Source organism: Notamacropus eugenii, chromosome 7, assembly GCF_028372415.1.
Source record: "Notamacropus eugenii isolate mMacEug1 chromosome 7, mMacEug1.pri_v2, whole genome shotgun sequence".
NCBI lineage: Eukaryota > Metazoa > Chordata > Mammalia > Diprotodontia > Macropodidae > Notamacropus > Notamacropus eugenii.
Window position 1 is genome coordinate 148,249,724 of NC_092878.1, and position 20,803 is coordinate 148,270,526.

At 41.5% G+C, this 20,803-nt stretch overlaps 1 protein-coding gene across 3 annotated transcripts in view; it reads right to left on the reverse strand.

Moving 5' to 3' along the window:
- Positions 1-20,803, reverse strand: part of FRAS1 (Fraser extracellular matrix complex subunit 1) — a 469,972-nt gene that overhangs the window by 213,036 nt on the left and 236,133 nt on the right. For all 3 annotated transcript variants that reach the window (XM_072623600.1, XM_072623599.1, XM_072623598.1), the window contains one exon: positions 12,186-12,329. In XM_072623600.1, coding sequence (XP_072479701.1) covers positions 12,186-12,329 — 144 coding nt within the window. The remainder of the gene's footprint in view (positions 1-12,185; positions 12,330-20,803) is intronic.

Genomic DNA, 20,803 nt, shown 5'->3' on the forward strand with positions numbered 1-20,803 from the left:
CTCCAGTAAATGACAAACACCAAGAAAGGGAATAGAGGTAATAAATGTTAGAGCTTACAGAATTTTCAAGTTGGAGCCAAAATTTGCCTCTTGGCAACATCCAGTGATAATTTTTCCTGTGTCTTCTCTCTGGAGCCAGGCAGAATAAACCTAGTCCTTCCACATTTTAGGTCTTTGAACACATGAAAGAACTTCCATATCTCCTCAAGAGTGTTCTCTTTCCCAAGCTCATCCTGAATTCTTTCCATGAAAAGGACATCAGATGTCATATAGTCCAACCTGTCTCACTCTGGTGTTCATCCTTCATTTTCAAAGAGGACCAGTGACATCTCAGAGTGATGTCTTGACTGGCTCGTAAACTGGATTTAAGTGAGGCAGAGGTGCACAAAGTCATCAGCCTCACTCTGTCCTCCAGAGTCATCAAGGTCCAAGACAAAAATCAAGATGACTGGCAATGGCCCAGGATGCAGCTGGATGGCCTGGGCATCTTCAATGCCTGACCAAGTTCCAAGCACTCCACAGTGTCTGCTGCAGCAACCCTCATAGCTATTGGGATAAATTGTTCTCATCCGCCCATTCTCCCAGGGGAAGTCTTCACATGTTTGGATAGACATCTCCCTCACTCCCTAATGGGTCAATTGGTTACCTTCAACCTGATTTATCCTGTCTGCCAAGACAGTTTTACCAGGGTGTGGCCGGTGTGCATGCTAAAACTTCTTGGAGTCCCAGCTGAGAGTTGAGTAACAGGTGGATATCAAATGTGGATGAAAAGCCCTCACACCAGAGGTGTGAACACCCCTGCCACCTATGACTTCCTCTACAACACACCTAATCATCATTCTCTTCTTGGAGACTTCCAGAGAAGTCCCCAAAACAGTCCATTCTACTTTTAGACACATCTAATTAGGAAAAATATTTTCCTTATATGGAGCCCTTTGCATTTTACATCAAGAAGTGCTCCTGCAAGTATCACAATAAATAAAACACTAGACCTGGATTCAGGAAGATCTGAGTTCAAATCTGGCTACATGCTAACTCTGTGATCCTGAGCAAGTCCTTTCACCTCCATCTGCCTCAGTTTCCTCAACTGTAAAATGAGGATGATAACAGCGCTTACCTCACAGGGTTGTTGTGAGAATCAAATGGGGTAATATTTGTCACAATGTCTGGCACATAGTAGGTGCTTAATAAATGCTTATTTCCTTCTTTTCTGTTTCTGCCTCCAGGGTCAAGTAGCACAAGGTTAATCTCTCTTCCACACAACGGTCATTCAAACACTTGAGGACACAGTTATCAGGTTCCCCCCCTCCCCCCAAAGCCTTATCTTCTTCAGTCTAAACATTCCCATGTCCTTTCGCCAGTCTCACATAGTATGACATGATCAGGGAGGTCATTCACCATCCTGGTTGATCTGGACACTCTGCAGATGATCAAAGTCCTTCTTAAATTGGGTTTGACTATTTAACCTTCCATACTGTACTGGTGACTCTGCACAGCCCTCTCTCACTTAAATCCAATTGATGTGCATGTCCTGGCATCACCTCTGTGATGTCATGGTCCTCTTTGAGAATGAAGGACCAACTATGACAACCACCACCATATTGTGTCTCTTGAGAGGAACGAGAGATCACTGTGGCTGGACGCAACAGTCACAGAAGCAAATATTTCAGGTGGGTCTTTATAGGATAGGATGGGTAGACTTTCAATGGGTAGAAAGGAAACACTATCCCATCCATAATAGTGACCATCACCATTCTCATCATTATTTCAGACAAGAGTCAGACCAGAATCATAAAATTTTATGGTCGACAAGGTCCTGAGAAACCTACCAGTCAAATTCTCATTTTACAAATGAGAAAACTAGGGCCGCCTAAGGGGTGAAATGATGTGTGGCCATGATTCTACAGTGACTTGGTGACAGAGTCGAATACAGACTAGAATACAGATCTCTTGCCTCCCAGTCCAATGCTGATGCCATGACATCATGGTTGACTACACAGCAGGATGGCGGTCCAGTCCTACATGTAAGATAGCTCTAAAAAAAGAAGGAAAACCCACACACTAACTTGGCTCATAGATGGTCTTATCTAGATGTGGAGAAATGCAATTTGGGGTCTCTCCAGGCTCTTTCTCAAATTTAATAAATTCAATAAATATTTATTGGATCTTTCCTACAAGTGGGGCATTATGGGAGGCACTGAAGGGGATACAGAGATGAATGAGACAGCCCTCGGCACCAAGGAGCTGATACTACAATCTTGTTGTGAGAGTAAGACAGAGACACAAATAACAAGGACACAAGGCAGAATATTATTCGTCACTTGGAGGTGTTATAAAAACACGATTAGTTTTACTTTGGTCCCTCATCGCCTCTCATGGGGTCTATATCAAAAGCTTCCTAATAGGTCTCCCTAATTCTATTCTCTTCCCTTCCTCCATAGATGCCAAAGGGATATTCTGAATATTTTCTGATATTCTGAAACCCAGATCTGACCCTCCATGCCCAAAAATCATCAGAGCCTTGTTGGGTCTTTAAGATAAAATTCAGGGGCAATTAGGTGGAGCAGTGGATATGATGGAGGACTGGTCCTGTAATTAAGAGGAGCCAAGTTTTCAAATCTAACTTCAGACACTTACTAGCTATGTAACTGTGGGCAAGTATCTTAACCCTAATTGTCTCCAAAAAAAAAAAAAAAGATAAAATGCCAATTTAAAATTTTGGCATTTAAAGTTATTGGCAGATTGGTTCCCACCAGCCTCTCTTGTCTTATGTCCATCAGACTAGCCTCTAGTTCTTCCTCCACTCGGTCCTCTCCATCTCCAGACCTTTGTATAAGGTCTGCCATTCCTGGAATGTCCTGGAATGGCCTCACCTCCATCTTCTCCCTAGCTTCTTTCAAAGTACAGTTCATCCACCACCTCCCATGTAAGAACTCCTCTGCTCTCCAGAATTATCAGCATATTCCCTCTCATATAGACTTTGCTTATACTTTGCACTCACTGAACAGGCTTTATCTTTCCCTATACAATGTAAACTCCCTTCAGGGCAGAGACTGTTAGGTTGTTATCACTGCATCCTTAAAGCCAAGAACAGTGCCTCCTACAAAAATGAGTGTTTGATACATGTTTGTTAATACACTGTACAATCTATTTCCTTTACGAATAAAAGTAGGAAAAGTAAAGAGAAAAACCAGAGGGAAAAAAGGAGTACCCTTTCCCAATCCCAACCCTGACCACTTAGAAGCACCACCAATTGTCTAGTAATTTTCCAGGCCCTTTCTCTTTAGAAACATGGATGACATGGAAGGAGAAATCACAATGAGGCTCTAAGAGGTGCTTATAGATAAAATACATTTGTTAACAAGCATTCCAAATGGATAACACATGACTATACTCAGGTTCACAGAACAAAGAATTTCTGTGCCCTGAAAAAAATGTAATTGCTAAAATGTATTTCAGCATGCAAAGTGAGCCCAATAGGAAATCTTTCTCTCTCTCTGTCTGTCTTTCTCTCTCTCTTTCCTTCCCTGTCCCCACCCCAAACACACACCTATAATGGTAGCGAGTTAGTATTGGACAGAGCCCAAGATTTGAGATCAAATCCAACCTGAGACACTTCCCAGCTGTGCATCCATGGACAAGTTAGTTAACCTGTTTGCCTTGGTTTCCTCTTTTGTAAAATGGGGATAATAATAGCACCAACCTCCCAGAGTTGTTGTGAGGATCAAATGAGATAGCATCTCTAAAGCTCTGAGGACTGCTTACTTCCTGCCCTCCTTCATTCATAGCTCAATAATGTACTGTCCAGACTCTCAAGACAACCTAACCTCACCATTCATTCTTCCTCAGCTCACATCATTCTCCCAAAGAAAGGACATCCACACTGCCTTCTGATTCAGGAGGAGCTCTCAGTCCTCCTTCTGCATGAGAAGTAACACTACATTAGAGGCACAGATATGGTCAGGTCATTCCATTTCTTCTACTCAAAACCTTTTGAGAGTTCCTTCTCACATATGAGGTAGAGCCCAAATTCCTTTGGCTTAAGCACTCAAAAGCCCTCCATAATCAATACCTCTTCACAATTTTTTTTCATGCTACTCCACTCCATATTATCCTCTTCTTGAACTTAACTAAATTACTCATCACTCCCACACATGACCCACCAGTGACTAACTTCCATAAGACCACTCCTGGCATTTTCTCTAGCTGGGCTGCCACCATCACCGTCAATGCTATATCTGCCTGGTAACCCTTCCTGACACTTCTAGCCAGAAATGACATTTCCCTCCTCATGGAGCACTTTGATTTCAACCTCTCCATAACTCTCTAATGGATTATTTTGTAGCATTCCCTCTACTAGTCCCAAGAGAGCAGGGTGCCATGTTTTACTTATAAATTTCCAACCTTATCCAGGAGCTACCTCAGAGCTCTACACACAGCAGGCATTTAACAAACATTTACAGAAGAAACTTCCCCAAAAATCCTTTTATTCAATCATAGACATTTTCCTTCCTTGTCCTCATCGATTTTTTCTTCTTTAATTCTGTTTTCTACAAAGAAAGGAAATAATATGATAGCTGCAAGACCAAAGTAGCAATAACCCAAGGCTTTGAAATATTTTGCTGGTTGCTAAGAGCAAAAAGATAATTTATTTTACAAAAGCTACAAGGAGAATATTCATACTGACTAGAAAATGAAGCATTTGAATGGCTGCATTTTTGGTTAAGTTTTGCAATTTTTCCTCTTTTTGGAATCATCAGTCTTTATTGGAATTTTCAGTCTTGGCCTAAGCCTCACAAGATGCAACTTTTCCTTGATACATCTTGGAATATATCAGAGTGGGAGGAGTCGGGGGCTGAGGAGTGTGTGCACTGCAGCAAGATATTATACATCCATCGAAAAAAGTACAATGAAGTCACTGTCCCCACTTCCAAGGGTGCCGACACTGTTTGCATAATAAATTAAATGTAATGTTCCTTTTTAAACAGTTGAAGGCAATGAAGAGGTCTCTGAAAATAGCCTTTCATACAGCATGCAAGGATTTCAAATCCTATGAATAAAATCTTTCCCAACACACATGCAGAATGCAACAATGAATGCTCAAGGACTGAACATGCTCCACATGGCATGAGTTCAACAAGGACAATAAAAGCATATTCTACTAATGACCCACCAGGAGTCAAACTATTCTCTGGTTTGTTTCCACCAGAGGCAGCTGGTGGAATGGTGGATAGAGCACTAAAGTCAGGAAGACCTGAGTTCAAATCCAACCTCAGACATTTACTAGCTGCGTGATCCTGGGCAAGTCACATAACCTCTCTTTGCTTCTGTTTCTTCAAACTGAAAAATTGGAATACTAATTGTGAACTGATTTGAAGGGCAATCTGGAATAATGCCCCAAGGTTATTAAACTGCCTATATCCTTTGACCCAGCAATGCCACCACTAGGTCTATTTCCAAAGATGATTAGGGAAAAAGAAAATGAACCCATATGTCCTAAAATATTTGGAACATGAAATACTTACAAACAAAATACTTATTAGCACTCTTTGTGGTGGCAAAGAAATGGAAATTAAGGGGACGTCCATCAATTGAGGAATGGCTAAACAAGATGTGGTATATGATTGTGATGGAGTACTAGTGTGCTACAAGAAATCATGAGCTCATTGATTTTAGAAAACTATGGATAAACTTTCATGAAATAATGAAAAACAAAGTAAGTAGAACCAAGAGAATATTGTACACAGTAACAATAATATTGTTTTAAGAACAACTTCAAATAACTGAGTCACCTTGAGTGTTATAAATACCCAAATTAACTAGAAAAGGCATATGAAGGAAGATGCTATGTGCATCCAGAGAAAGAACTGACAAAGTGTTTATAGGATAATTTTATACACACACACACACACACACACACACACACACACACACAGAGTGAAAGAGAGAGATTGTGTGTACGTATATATGTATGTATATATACAGATACACATATGTGCATACACATTTGTATCTAAAGATAGTCATCTCTAAGGTCAGGGAGAAAAAAGGAAAAAAGAAATTTATATGATAACTTTAGTATATATTTTAAAAGAATAGCAAACTGTACATAATAGATCTGCAATTTCCTACTATACTATATTATGGAAATATTTGTTTTATTTCATAAATTAAAAATAATTTTTTTAAAAAGCATCTAGCACAGTGCCTAGCACATAGTAGGTGCTATATAAATGTTTATTCCCTTCCCTATTAGAATGTGATACTTCTTAGGACACTTATAAACAGAAAGATTTAAAAATCCACTTAGTTCATCACCTCCTCCTTAAAAAGGAAATTTCAGAATCCTCGCACCAGGGAAAGTGGAGCATTGGACAAAGACTGGCCTTTAAAAATTCCTCTACATAAGAAGGAAATATAGTACCAAAGACAAGGGCAAGATGTGGTTAAAGGGGAATTACTTGATTGGGAAAACATACTTGGGTGTCAATGAGATGCTGGGAAAGGTCAATGAAAAGAATTACAAGTCAAATCCCACCATAACCAAAAAGATCACAATAATCTCTGTACAAGAAAATTATTTCTTAGCCCTAGGCATAGGGCTGCAAAGTCCAAACCAGTATTGAATCTCCAGGAACACCAAGAGAGCATTCAGTTCCTTGAACTGTGACTGGATTTTACTCATATAAGGCTGGAGTTTCACTGGATTTAAGTCCCACAATTCTCTATATTAGTGATCCCCAGCAACCTTAGAGACTTAATGATTCCTCCAATCACCTAATTAATGGGAAAAGGAGCAAATTGCCTGGCATGTTGTAAGCACTATTTAAATGTTAGCTATTAATATTATCATGAAACTTTATTCTATTTCCTTTCTCAATTCTCCCTACATAAGAAAATATACACTGCTCCATAAAAATTACCTTATACACTTTGGTGTATACATTTCCATTAAAAAGTATGTATTTGCAATGCAGAATGAATTCCAAGTGGAGAACTATGCTAAAGATATGAGGAAAAACAGGCCACCACCTTACTTCAAGGAACTTACTCTCTCACCTAATAAAGAGGTGACCTGATGCATTTTAACTGGTATCCCACCTCTAATCACTTTCTGTTCCAATCTATCCACCATAGTTTCTTCCCCTTTTTAGGGGCAGTTAGGTGATACAGTGGATAGAGCACCAGTACAGGAGTCAGGAGGACCTGAGTTCAAATCTCACCTCAGACACTTAACACTCACTAGCTGTGTGATCTTGAGCAAGTCACTTAACCCCAATTGCCTCATCCTGGGTCATCTCCAATCATCCTGATGACTATCTGGTCACTGGATTCAGATGGCTCTGGAGGAGAAGTGAGGCTGGTGACCTGCACAGCCCTCCCTCACTCAAAACAAAGTCAAGTGCAAGTCATGTCATCATTTCTCTGATGGCATGGTCTTCTTCAGCAACGAAGGACAAACACATACAGATTAATCTTTTGGAAACAAAATGTTCACTCTTCCCCTCCCCTGATCAAAAAACATTTACAGTCTACCCATTGCCTATTAGATAAAGCCCCAAGTCTAAGCTTAGCCTGGCTCTCAAGGTCCCTACGTAGTCTCACCTTGGCCTGTCATTCCATTTTGGCTAAGGTGGTCTACTTTAATGAGACATGGACATTCCTACCCAATGCCATGACTCATGCTATCCTTCCAACCTAGAATAACCTCCCTCATCTTCCCTGCACATATTTCACTCATTTTTTTCACGTATTTATTAATAATGATGATAACAATAACAGCTAACATTTCCATAGCACTTTATGAATATCATAATATCATAGCATTCAAGTATGGCTTCAGATGCTTGTGCAGGCCTTCTGACTCCAGGCCCAAGCCTCTCTGCACTGGACCCAGCACTTTAGGAGAGACATATATCCGTAAGACACGTTCCTTCTTCTCAACGATCTTTACAAAAGAACAGTCAGAAATAAGTCCAACTTAATCACTTAAGAACTCTGATCAATACAATAAGCAGTCCTGATTGCAGAGGGCTGATGATGATGGACACTGTCCACCTCATAGCAGAGAGGTGACAGACTACACAGAGAAAGGAAAACACATTCTGTGAATGTGGTCAAGATGGAAATTCATTTTGCTTGACTATCCTTACTTACTATAAAGATTTTGAATTTCTCAGTAGAAGGGAAGTAGGAGGGAGAAAAAATGCATGAAAACTGAAAAAAAAATCCTGCTAAATTTTTTAAAAACCATAATCCTAATCCTATTCATCCTTAAAAATCTCCCTTGTTTTATTAGGCAATTTTTCATCCCAGATAATAAATTCCTTGGAGGAAGGAACTGTTCTTTGCTTCTCTGCATCTCCCATATTACTTAGCACAATATCTTGTATGTTGGCACTCGGGAACCTTCTCCTGATTGAATGACAAGAAGAAAATAAGTATTTCTTAAGTACTGTGTGCCAGGCATTATGCTATGTGCTTTACAAATATCATCCCATTAAATCATTACAACTACCCTATAAGAAGGTGTTATTATTTCCAGTTTATAGTTCAGGAAACTGAGGTAAACAGAAGGTGATTTGCCCGGGATCACACAAGTAGTTAGTGCCTAAGGTAGGATTTGAACTTGAGTCTTCCTGACTCCCAGTCCAGTGGTCTATCCACTGCACCACCACTTCATGTCAGCCCCCACTATGTGAAGATAGTATGGCAACATCGCCAAAATGGGAATCATCAGCAGTTGGAGGGAGGCCCTGCCTGCATTTTTGTACCCACAGTGCCTAGCACATAAAAGGTATATAAGTGTTGTTGGATGATTGAATGATTAGGGAGCTAGCAAGCTGCTATAAGTTTCTAACAAAGATCTGGTCACTCTTATAGTCTCCAAAGTGGGGGCCTCACATTCCTATGTGGGCTATGCATGACTCCAAGGGGGAAGCAACTAAAGAGTGGTAAGATGGGGCACATCTCACCCTTCCCAAGATAGCCAATCATGGGGCTTGTCTCCAATCCAACTTCATCACCACCACTACCTCTTCACCCATTATTCCATAAAAATCTCCAAATCTGCCCTCTCCCACAGGTGGCCTGTGGCCTACACAGGCTCCTAACCTTTCTAATTTTGGAATGGCCCTTCACATTGTGTGACCTAGACACTCATATAAGCAGGGCTGGAATAACAAAATGCATCATCCCCTGCACTCCAGATCACCCCATAGCTGTAGCATGTAGCTTGTGGCTCCTAGATGGGGAGGGTCAGTACTGCAGAATAAGACCCACCTCCTCTTTCCATTTTTGGTGGGACAAAGTGAACCACACAGGATTAAGCAGAAATAGATGGGTTGCAATCTGCATGATGGATCTCATTCCATTACCTTTCCCCACAGCCCCACTTTTTTCCAAACTTGCATCAAGGGCAATCTGTCCTTCCATTCTCCTTGGTTCGCAACTTTCACATCACACTCTATTGAAACTGCTTCTTCAAAGTTACCAGTAATCAGATAGAAACAGCCAGGACCCTGAGCCCAAGATGCTTGAGAAAAACACTGTCTCCCAAACCAACAGACCTGCTTCCTGCCCAGTCCCTATAACCATCATTAAGGGGAGAAGTCACTGTGGAGAGAGGGTCCACCTTTATTATCACCAGTAACAAGGACTGATCAACTGCCCCCCAAGAGCCTTATAGGCATAGGAACTCAGGGAGTGGGAGAACCTCTAAGACCACTGGTCTCATTTCCAACCCCATTATCTGGGGAGGCAACTCTGATGGAGAAGGGCCAGCCACCTACACCAACTGCTACTCACAAAGCAGGTAAGCCAGTTTCACTGAAAAAGCAAGTCATCCTCATCTCCTTGACCACCATCTTCCCTCAGAACCTAGTGGAGAAAACCAGAGCACTGAATCCAAGAGCCCAGGACATAGCAATGCTCTTGGCCCAGATCCCTCAGCCCTCCTTCCAATGGACATACAGTCTGGCAACCATTTCTACGGGTACCATAACCATAGCTACCCAAGACCCGGAAAAAAAAGTCTTTGGTGCTATCAAATGGTTCAACATCAAAAACTGACATGATTTTATCAGTGAAAACAAAGAAGAGGCAATAAGATTTGTTTAGTCTCTAAGGACCTTTCTATCTGACTTATAACTAAAACTTTCCACATGTTGTCTTCCCCATCAGAATGTGAGCTCCCAGAGAGCAGGGACTGGCTTTTCTATTTGCATACAGTAAGCACTCAATAAATGTTGTACTCATTCATTCGCCTTAAAAGTGCCAAATCTGATGGCCTTTTCTCAATCTTCATCTTTTTTGGTCTCCGTGAAGCATCTGACACCACTGAGCACCTCCTCCTAAACACTCGCTCCTCTCAGGCATGCTAAAAACAACTTTTATGTGTCATCTGCACATACCCCCCTTTCTGCATGCTTTAAGAGCTTGGAGAAATAAGTTTCTAACCTTCAAAAATCTTTCAAATGAGGTTTCAATGGGTTTTCAACTCGTGTGTTAAAAAAATACAAAAATGCAATACCTTCCAATTAGCTGACAAGAACTACTGACTGACATCAGGTAAAATGGACACTCACAAGTTAAATCTCACCAGAAACCTTTGTGTATTTGTTGGATCTCCCATCTGGTTCTCTAGAAGTAGCTTTTTCAGCTCTGACAAGTGTTAAAACCTAATATCAAAATAAATGGAACTTAGAACCAGACCCTTGAATCATTCACTCTATCACAAAGTGTTAGACCATGATTTCTAAAAGTAATGAAGGTTATTCAATCATACTCTGTTTACTAAAGTATCATCACATTATTTAATGATATGGTAGAAAGAAGAAAATGCTTCCTATTAAAAACAAATATTATTTCAAATATATTTTTTCATTTCTCCCCTATCCATTTTAATGTCTAGTTTCTGCATGTTTCATAATATTAATAATTATTCATACAGTAGTACACATATAAAACTTAAAAATAAACACATATTGGGGCACATGCTCAAAATTTGTTAATTAATAGGAATAAAAATAATTTGGACACGTCTGGTTTTAGGTCAAGTAAGAGGGGGAGGGAATACAACGAATAAGGGGGCTTTGTCATTACTTGGATTTGCTACATTTCTCCTAGTTTTCATCTTCTGGAAGTCAGAATTTAAAGAAAGGGGAAATGTCACCAGTTTTTGTAATAACTGATTGATTTGGGGCACAAACATCCAGCAGAGTGGCTGATAGGAAGCGATTATGGTTCTGACAATCAATAGGTAAATATGGATGTAGCAATCAGGTACCAGTCAGTCAACAGGCATCTATCAAGGCCCCACCATGTTCCAGGCACTGCACTAAACATGATGGAGATGGTGACAATGATGACAGAAATAAATAATAATAACTCGAATTTATAGAGTACTTTAAGATTGGCAAAGCACTTGTTATCTCACTTAATCCTCACAACAGCACTGGGAGGTAGGTATTATTATCCCCCATTTTACAGATGTGGAAACTGAGACAGGCAGAAGTTAAGTGGCATGCTCAGGGTCATAGAGGAGGCAGAATTACAAAGCAGGTCTTCTAGCGCTCTATCCACTTAGCTCTCATGAAAAGAAAGCAAAAAAATAGTCCTTATTGACAAGGAGCTCTCAGTCCAATGGGGGAGACTAAGCCGAACAACTACGTACAAATAAGATGTAAACAGGATAAACTGGTAATAGTCAATACAGGAAATGGATTAGTATTAAGGGGCATTGAAGCAATGCACAGAATAGTTTTTAAATAGACAGTGAACTCTCTTGAAGAAAAGCAACACCTTAGACCTGAAGCCCTGCCTTTATACCTCCCCCAACTGCCAGTACCTTTCCTCTCAAATGGCCTTGTATTTATTTGCCTTTATTTCCTTTCAATTTTTATCCTGCACATGCTTCACAAATGTGTTTATCTGTCCTCCCCATTAGAACACAAGCTCCCTGTAAGCAGAGATTGTGGGGATCTACGTGCTTCTAACTAGTGGTAAATGTAGGTGCTTAATATTTCCTTGTTGATAAATAGGTGTTTTCATTATTAAAATGAACTAGAGAGCTTAATCTTTTCTCACAAGTATCTGGATGTTGTTGGCAGATGAGTAAGAAAGATCTGATTGCCTGAGCTAGAACAACACTGGATTCTCCCAGGTCCCACAAGACTTTGACTCACCCACACAATAGCCTACAAGGTTCAGGTACTGTTCCTCTTTACAGCTGGTCCTGCAGGTTCCACTCACGAGAAGAGCATAGGGATGGCAAGAGATGCAGTCAGAGTCCGTAGGGCCCCGGCACTGTCTGCACGAGGGATGGCACACTTGGAGAAAAGAAAATCCCAGAGTCAAGGTCAGCAGCATATCAATGAACAAGAAACACATTACTGGACAATTCAAAAATGCTCCTAAGGATATTTAACAATGACAGTGGAAGTCTGTCTTTTGACCACTTAAAAACTTCTGAGGACCCTTGGACAAGCAAGAATCACCTTGGGGGATGTCCCCACTCACAGGACTTTTTCTCATTCCTCATGCCCATGAGGTTGTTCTCCATACAGAATATTAAAGCACCACTCCCCAAAAGATATAGATAACCATTCAGTCAATCAATTAAAAATATTTATTGCTGGAATTACAAATACAAGAAATGAAACAAGACCTACTCCCAGGGAGCTCACATTTTAACCAAGGAGACAAGAACATTATAATTCAGTTTAGAATAAATATAAAATATATCTAGAGTAGTTAATTACAAAGCAATTGGGGAGGCATGGTAGTTGAGGGGATCTGAAAAAGTTTCACATAGACCAGGGATTCTTAAACTGAGGTCTTAAACCACTTGGGGACTCAAAAATAAATAGAAAAAGGTAAATATGGAAACATGGAACATGGGGGAAAAATCCACCTTTACTTTCACTAACCCCCAAGTCAACATTCCACCAATTATTTAAAAACACTATTCTGAGGAAGATCCCAAAGGCTTCATCAGATCACAAAAGGGATCTATGACACAAAAATCAGTTAAGAATCTGACATAGAAGATGCCACTCGTGCTGCATTTCAGCACTTTGGTGCTCATCTTATAGATGAGGAAAGCTGGCTAGACTGATAAAGTTTCAGTGCCATTCTCAAGGTCACAGAGCAAGTGACCAGCAGACCAGTCTCACATACCACTGTCTCTTCACCACCCACGCCCCATCCCCGTAAGTCAAGTCTTATGATGGTGTGCCCTATGGCCGAGCAAAAGCTGTCAAAAGAGCCAGGACCAAGGATACACAACAGAGGCAGCCACCTCAAGGGGGGGACTACACCAGAGACATTCTTAAACATTATTTGTATAAATACATATACTTCTTAATGCAAGAAAATTCTAGTCTCCATGACAGAACAGCAGAAACAGCATTAGGCTTGGGAAGAACCAAAGGTTTCTTCTGACCAAGTCAATGATATCTAGAAGCCCAACTTTGCCCCCTTGCACCAGAATCTTGTTGGATGTCTAAACTCTGGGCATTTGGGTGTGCATGGCCAAATGAGTTAGCATACCTAAAATACTTTGCAAATCTTCAAGTGCTATATAAATGCTAGCCATAGTTGGGGCTGTTATTCCTAGCTCCCTTCTTGAGTTTGATCTCCTGTGGACTCCTGTGTATCTCAACTGCTTCCTTCATGCAGTCTATTTTCTATAGTATCTACCTTTAGGGGACAGATACAGGCAGACTTCTTCCTCCTCTCAATCCTTCTCAGATTAGATTTGCAAGATCACATCGTTTGTGAGACCTACCCCATCTCTGGCTAAGAATTTGTCCACTTTACATTGTGATCCAGAAACCCACTTGCTCAGCCATGATGGTGCTTTATAGAAGATGGCTGAAAAAGTAGAAAGTGATGGTGGTGGGCTTTGGGACTATGTTGAGACAACTGGAAGAGGAGAAGACAGGTTCATTCCAAGTGGCTAAATAACACAGCCCTTTGTTGTCTCAAACTAAGACTTATCTGGGGTATATAATGGAGACTCCTCCTTTGTGAATTGGGACTATCTGTGTGTACCACCAGTTCAATGATACCACCATTCAATTTTCTCTATTGTTTACTTTACTATTCTGTACTGATGACATGCTTCCTCACTTGATTTTCTCAGTTCCTACCTGGCCTTGTTTGTAGAGCATGGACTTGATGAATTCTTAAGCTGTATTGGTCATTATACTGACCCCAAATGGATCTTAAGGTAGAATTGAGTTGTTACAGTTAGGGAGAACAAATGCCCCATCCTAGCAAATCAAATAAATAAGTAAGCAGCAAAAAGGAAAAAAGGAAGGAAGGAGAGAGGGAGGGAGGGAGGGAAGAAGGAAGGAAGAAGGGAAGGAAGGAACGAACGAAGGAACGAAGGAACAAAGGAAGGAAGGAACAAATAATAAAGTAAGTAAATTAAGCACAAATGCCTTGTCCTAGCTCTGACAGAAAAAAATAAATAAATAAAGAGGAAAATAAAATAAAGAGCCAAAGATGCTGCTTTTGTCCACGTGACTCACAAGCCAAGTCACAGAAAGTAGCAGGGAGCAGATACCCCACCCACCACGCCACCCAGATGCCTGGATCTGATATCCAATTCCTTCAGCAAAACTCTATGAGACAATTTACCTCTTCCTTCACATGACATATACCAAGCTGACAAGACATCCTGCATTTTCTTTTTTAAAGAAGAGTCACCTTAGGGTGTGAACAATAAAGAAAGCAGGGCAGCAATGCCTGAAAGGAAGATACAGCTGCAGTGGCACCTCGTGCCAAGGCAGGCAGCAGGCACTGAGCTCAGGAGAGAAAGTGAGAAGCTGCCTTTGCCAAGGGCTAGGGAGGTCTAAGCAAGTCTGATGCTGAGGGGAGGTGGGGAAGGGGAAAAGAAGAGTGAGACTGGGGGTGGGATGGGTCCTCTTTTCTGGCAGGTAGCTTGTGAAAAGCAAAAGCAGTAATTTCAGGTAAACTTGACTGCCTCTCCTCCAGGCACAGAGCCAAGATGAGTTCAGCAAGGCCAACAAAGCAAATGGAATCCTGATGAAAAGGCTAGCCACAGCAACAACCATCCCTCTCTCTGCATTCCTAAGAATGAAACTTGGAAGCTGCTAATCTCCCAGATACCAGTCTTCCCAGGATGAACCCTGCAGTACATTTCCTCCCCTTTACCAGCATCCTCCCAGTGACCTGGGGAGGCTGCTGATCCATGGTACCATCTGCCAGGATTTGTGTGGGTGGGTAGAAGATGGAGTACACAAAAGCTCACACTAGAAGCATTATGACTTCGGTCTCAAAAGAAATTTAATTACAGCACAAGGAAACCAAACAAACTCTGGGGGAAAAAAATACCCAAAGACTGATAGCTTTGAACAAATTCTTAGCCAGAGATGGGGTAGGTCTCACAAAAAATTGAGAAACCAGAGGGACAGTATTTTCCCCCTGCTAAACCTCCATAAAGATGAAACAACCCACCTGGAGAATAAGCATTTTTTTTAAATGCTGTGGTTAAAAATGTTTTGCAAGGAAAGTTCTAGAGGGAAATAATACTTAGCTTATATTAAATAGCATAAAACAACGTTTCACAAACCATTGATGTCTGGGATCACTTTGGGGCACGAAATATATTGGTAGAATCTATAAATGCTGGTCCAGGGATCCTGTGAGTATGGCATATAACCAGAAAAATAAGAATTGGGTAAACACTGAAGAAAAAAGAAGAAAATAAGGTTATTTCCCTATGGAAACTTTGTTGTATGTAATGATTTCATATCTCCTAACAGTGGGAAAATGTCACTACCATCAATATTTTCTCATAGCATCCATATTCACGTCACATGGAACACTAGAGTTTTGAGGAACACAGATTTGTAAATAAAATTTTAAAACTAAAACATTTGAACTGCTAAGATCCAAAAGATCAAATCCCTACCTCCATTTCTTGCCATATAAATTGCAAGATCTCAGAGGTAAAAAACTATCTGACTAGGAGTCTGCTAGTAAATATTTAACTATCAGTTCAGGGGGTGGGGCACTGAAGGGTGATCAAGGGAAATTATTTTCACAGCACACGTTTAAGTTTAATCTACATTTTAGCATTTTCTGTATCACTTTCTTACGTCTACTATAGGGTTCCAAAGTGGACAATACCACCCCCTGGGAATGATCCAAGGGGGTGGTAGTAGCTGCAGGTGACGCAAATTTAAAAAAAAAAAAAACACTAAAGGATTAAAGAAAGCAGATTTCCAGGGGAGGGGGCACTGAGTAATTTTTTTTAAGGGGGATATAGGCCAAATAAGTTTGGGAACCTCTGACAATCCACAAAACAACAAATAAAGTCCTGATTTGTGGAATTTGCTGATTTCTGAGGATACTTTGGATTACATTGTGAACACTCACAATTATTATTTCACAATCAGCTCTCGTGAGCTGGCATGAGCTGGCTCTAGCACACCCTTTATTCTACACTATGCCTCCCACCCCCTCGACCAGAACATACCAAATAAGTCATCATTCAGCTTTTACCTGAAAACCCTCCCATCAGGCAGAGTACAGTATCTCTCCTAAGATAGCTATCCGTTACTAGTTGCCTCTAAGAATTCTCTTTGGGATGTCTAGTTCTATACTGGAGACAAGAAGGGCAACTGTTATCACTCTTCTCAGTGAAAATTCTTCTAGAACTTGAAGACAAATGAAGATAAAGGATCCTGTCACCCAAGTCCTCTCTTATCTTAAAGAAACATTCCCATTTCCTTCAACCAGTCCTCATGGGACATGAATTCAAAACCTTTCACCATCTCAGTCACTCACTTTTGGAAGCTCTACAGTTTATAAGCCCCTTTCGTAAAGTGTGATCCCAGGAACTGAATGCAATTGTTCAAATCTAGTCTAACCGCAAGAGAGACAATCCCTCCCTAGTTCTTGGGATTGGGACTCCTAATGCCTCTTAAGGTCACATTATATTTATGACCGCCACTGCTTCATGTTGAGCTTGGGGTCCACTAAAACAACCAGGTCCTCTTCAAATTGACAACCTGCTAATTGTGCCCACCTGACCTTGCATTTTAACCCAAGAATAAGGATTCCCACCTACGTTTACTGTATTTCACCTTATTTAATACAGCCCAACACTCCAATCCATCCAGATCTCTGGTATATGCTTATTGCATAACCCAAAATGTTGGCTTTGCATCCTCTTAAGATACGATGTGATGTGCCTTTATCCTAGTCATTAATTAAGACTCTATAGCAGGTTTAGCTTCAATGACTCCCTAGTAAGAAAGTGGCCTCCATCTGCCCTGCATGGTCTGTTCCTATTTCTGGTTCTCCCTGTCTCAGCAACCACAAGTTGTTCCCCTTTTTGTCCTCAGGAAGTCATGACTCGTAAACATCTTACAATCTGCTTGTGAGGTTCTTCTTATTTATTTGGACCAGGATATGAAAAAATCTTGGATGCTGAGGCCCTTGGGGATGGGGTTATAAAGAGACTGTCTCCCAACCAGTCAGCTGTTTAATAAAGCTGCTCAACAATCTGACCTCCTGAATCCACAACAGTGTCAAAGGGCGCAGGGTCGCGCAGACACTCCGGGGGCACCTCCATGGAGACCTCATCTTGCACTGACACCCGAAGCCTTAACAGCTCCCTATTTCTAATACCACTTCATTATAATATCAACTAATTCACATCTTTCCCTCTTTCCACACTAATGACCAGTAAGCTCCTTAAGGGCAGGGACATTTTTTTTATTTTGATCCCTAATACTTAACACAGTGTTTGATACATGACAGGCATTTTAAAAAAATGAATATTAATGTTTGTAACAGGATTTGTTTTCTTGCTTTCTTAAAGAGGGCAAGAGATAATGTGACCTTGAAAACAAAATAAAACTGATTTTTTTTTTAAGTGGCTAAACTGAATTAAGCTGAGAGCTTTTTTCAAACACCTTCCTAAAAAATCTAGGTAGACTATATCACACATTTCTTGGACCTACCAGTGTCTACCCTGTGTCTACAATGTAACAGGATCACAAAAGGATGTAAGGTTAGTTTGGCATGCCCAGTCATTGATAAAGTCAAACTACCTCTTTCTGATCCCCTCTACCTCCTATTTCCTTTACTAACTATTCCTTTAATAGTGTCTTCTGATACAATGTACCATCCCCCAATACCTTCCTTCTGGTATTTATGATATAACAACTCAAAATATCTTCTGGTATATATACCAACCCCCAATACCTTCTGGTATAAATAATATACCAGTCCCAAATACTTTCTGATACATATAACAGCCCCCAATATCTTCTGATATATCTAATATACCAGCCCCTAAAACCTTCTGGTATATATAATATACCAGCCTCTAGTACCTTTTAGTATAATGTATTATCCCCAAATACCCTTTGAAATTTTTCTAGGAATCGCTCAAGCTCAGTGGCCTATTTTAAACCTCCACTCTCTTTTTTCTTTTCAAAATCTGGACATTTGACCTTCCATCCCATCCTGTGGCATGACTGAGGCAGCTGGGTAGAAGTATGGATACAGTTCTAGGCTTAGAGTCAGTGAGTCCCAAGTTCAAATACAGCCTCAGACACTTATCAGTTGTGAGATCCTTGGCCACTTAACCTCAGTCTGTCTCAATTTTCCCATCTATAAAATGGAGGTGATAATGGAACCTACCTCCCCCAGAGTTGCTATAAGGATCAAATGAGATAAGGTTTGTAAAGCACTTACTTAGCAGAGTGTCCAGAACCCAGCAATAAACTAAACGTTTATTCCTTTCCCTGTGGTACTTTTCCAACATTCTCCATAAGATTCTAAAGTAGAGGTATTAAACATATGGCCCACAAACACTCCTGAATGTGGCCTGAACCAGATTAAAATGTAATTCCTGGAAGTAGAAAGACGCACATACACATAGCTCCAAACCCACAAAACACAGAACGGCAGAGGGGACTAACCCAGGGCGAATTCTGCACCCAGAGACCACGGAATATTGGAGCGAGGGAGATTTCTGTTCCCGAGAGACCTGCAAACCTCTCGCGGGGGGTCCTTCGCACCGTGGACTGGGCACCGGGATGGGGAGCAGAGTGCAGTCCCGCCATGGCCACAACACCGAGGGGAAGAGATCCGAGAGGGCTATGGGGACGGGATCTCCAGCGGCCACGCGGGTCCCCCCACCCACAGAGGGACCTGCAAACCTCTCGCAAAAGGTCCCTCGCGCTGCAGACACGGAGCCCAGCCGGGACCTGCGGCGGCGGCCGCGGCTCTGAGAGGCACAGTCCTAAGAGGGCTCCAGAGGCGGGATCTTCAGCAGCGGCACAGGCCCCCCCCACCAACAGGTGACTGACGGGGATAGGTGAGAGAGTCTCTTTGGCGGGTTGAGAGGGGAGTGGGGTGCCCCCATGGCTCGGGCCCCCCCAGGAGATGGAAGCTGAGAGGCGGCTGCGGCTGTGGACGGCGGATCCCCAAGCGGGCGGGAGCCTGGATCCATTGTGGAAGGTCTGTGCATAAACCGCCTGAGGGAATTGAGCCAGAGAGGCGGCCCTGCCCATGACCACCTGAACTTAATTTAACACTGAATAACAGCCCTGCCCCCGCCAAAAACCCTAAGGCGGGAAGCAGCATTTGAATCTCAATCCTCCCAAACGCTGGCTGGGAGGAGTAGGAGGCGAGGTGGGTGTGAGGAGAACATTCAGAGTTCAGGCCACTAGGTGGAGAATATGCCAAGAAAAGGGAAAAGAAATAAAACTATTGAAGGGTACTTTATCGCAGAGAAAAAAACACTTCCTCCCCTCCTTTCTGATGGGGAGCAACAATGCTTGCCATCAGGCAAAGACACAGAAATCGAGGATTCTGTGTCCCAGCCCACCCAATGGGCTCGGGCCATGGAAGAGCTCAAGAGGAATTTTGAAAATCAAGTTAGAGAGGTGGAGGAAAGACTGGGAAGGGAAATGAGAGGGATGAGGGAGAAGCATGAAAAGCAGATCAGCTCCCTGCTAAAGGAGAACCAAAAAAATCTTGAAGAAATTGGCACCCTGAGAACTAGCCTAACTCAGCTGGCAAGGGAGGTGCAAGGGGCCAATGAGGAGAAGAATGCTTTCAAAAGCAGAATTAACCAAATGGAAAAGGAGATTCAAAAGCTTACTGAAGAAAATAGATCTTTCAAATCTGGAATGGTACAGATGGAAGCTTTGGACTTTTCGAGAAAGACAGATATCTCAGAACATACCGCGCAGATTCAAAAAATGGAAGATAAGGTGAAATATCTTATTGGAAAAACAACTGACCTAGAAAATAGAATCAGGAGAGACAATGTAAAAATTCTGGGACTACCTGAAAACCATGATCAAAAGAAGAGCCTAGACATCATCTTCCATGAAATTATCAAGGAAAACTGCCCTGAGATTCTAGAACCAGAAGGCAAAATAAATATTCAAGGAATCCGCAGAACACCGCATGAAAGAGATCCAAAAAGAGAAACTCCTAGGAGCATTGTGGCCAAATTCCAGAATTCCCAGGTGAAAGAGAAAATATTGCAAGCAGCTAGAAAGAAACAATTCAAGTATTGTGGAAATACAATCAGGATAGTACAAGATCTGGCACCTTCTACATTGAGGGACAGAAGGGAATGGAATAGGATATTCCAGAAGTCAAAGGAAATAGGACTGAAGCCAAGAATCACCTACCCAGCAAAACTGAGTATAATACTTCAGGAAAAAAAATGGTCTTTCAATGAAATAGAAGACTTTCAAATTTTCCTGATGAAAAGACCAGAACTGGAAAGAAAATTTGA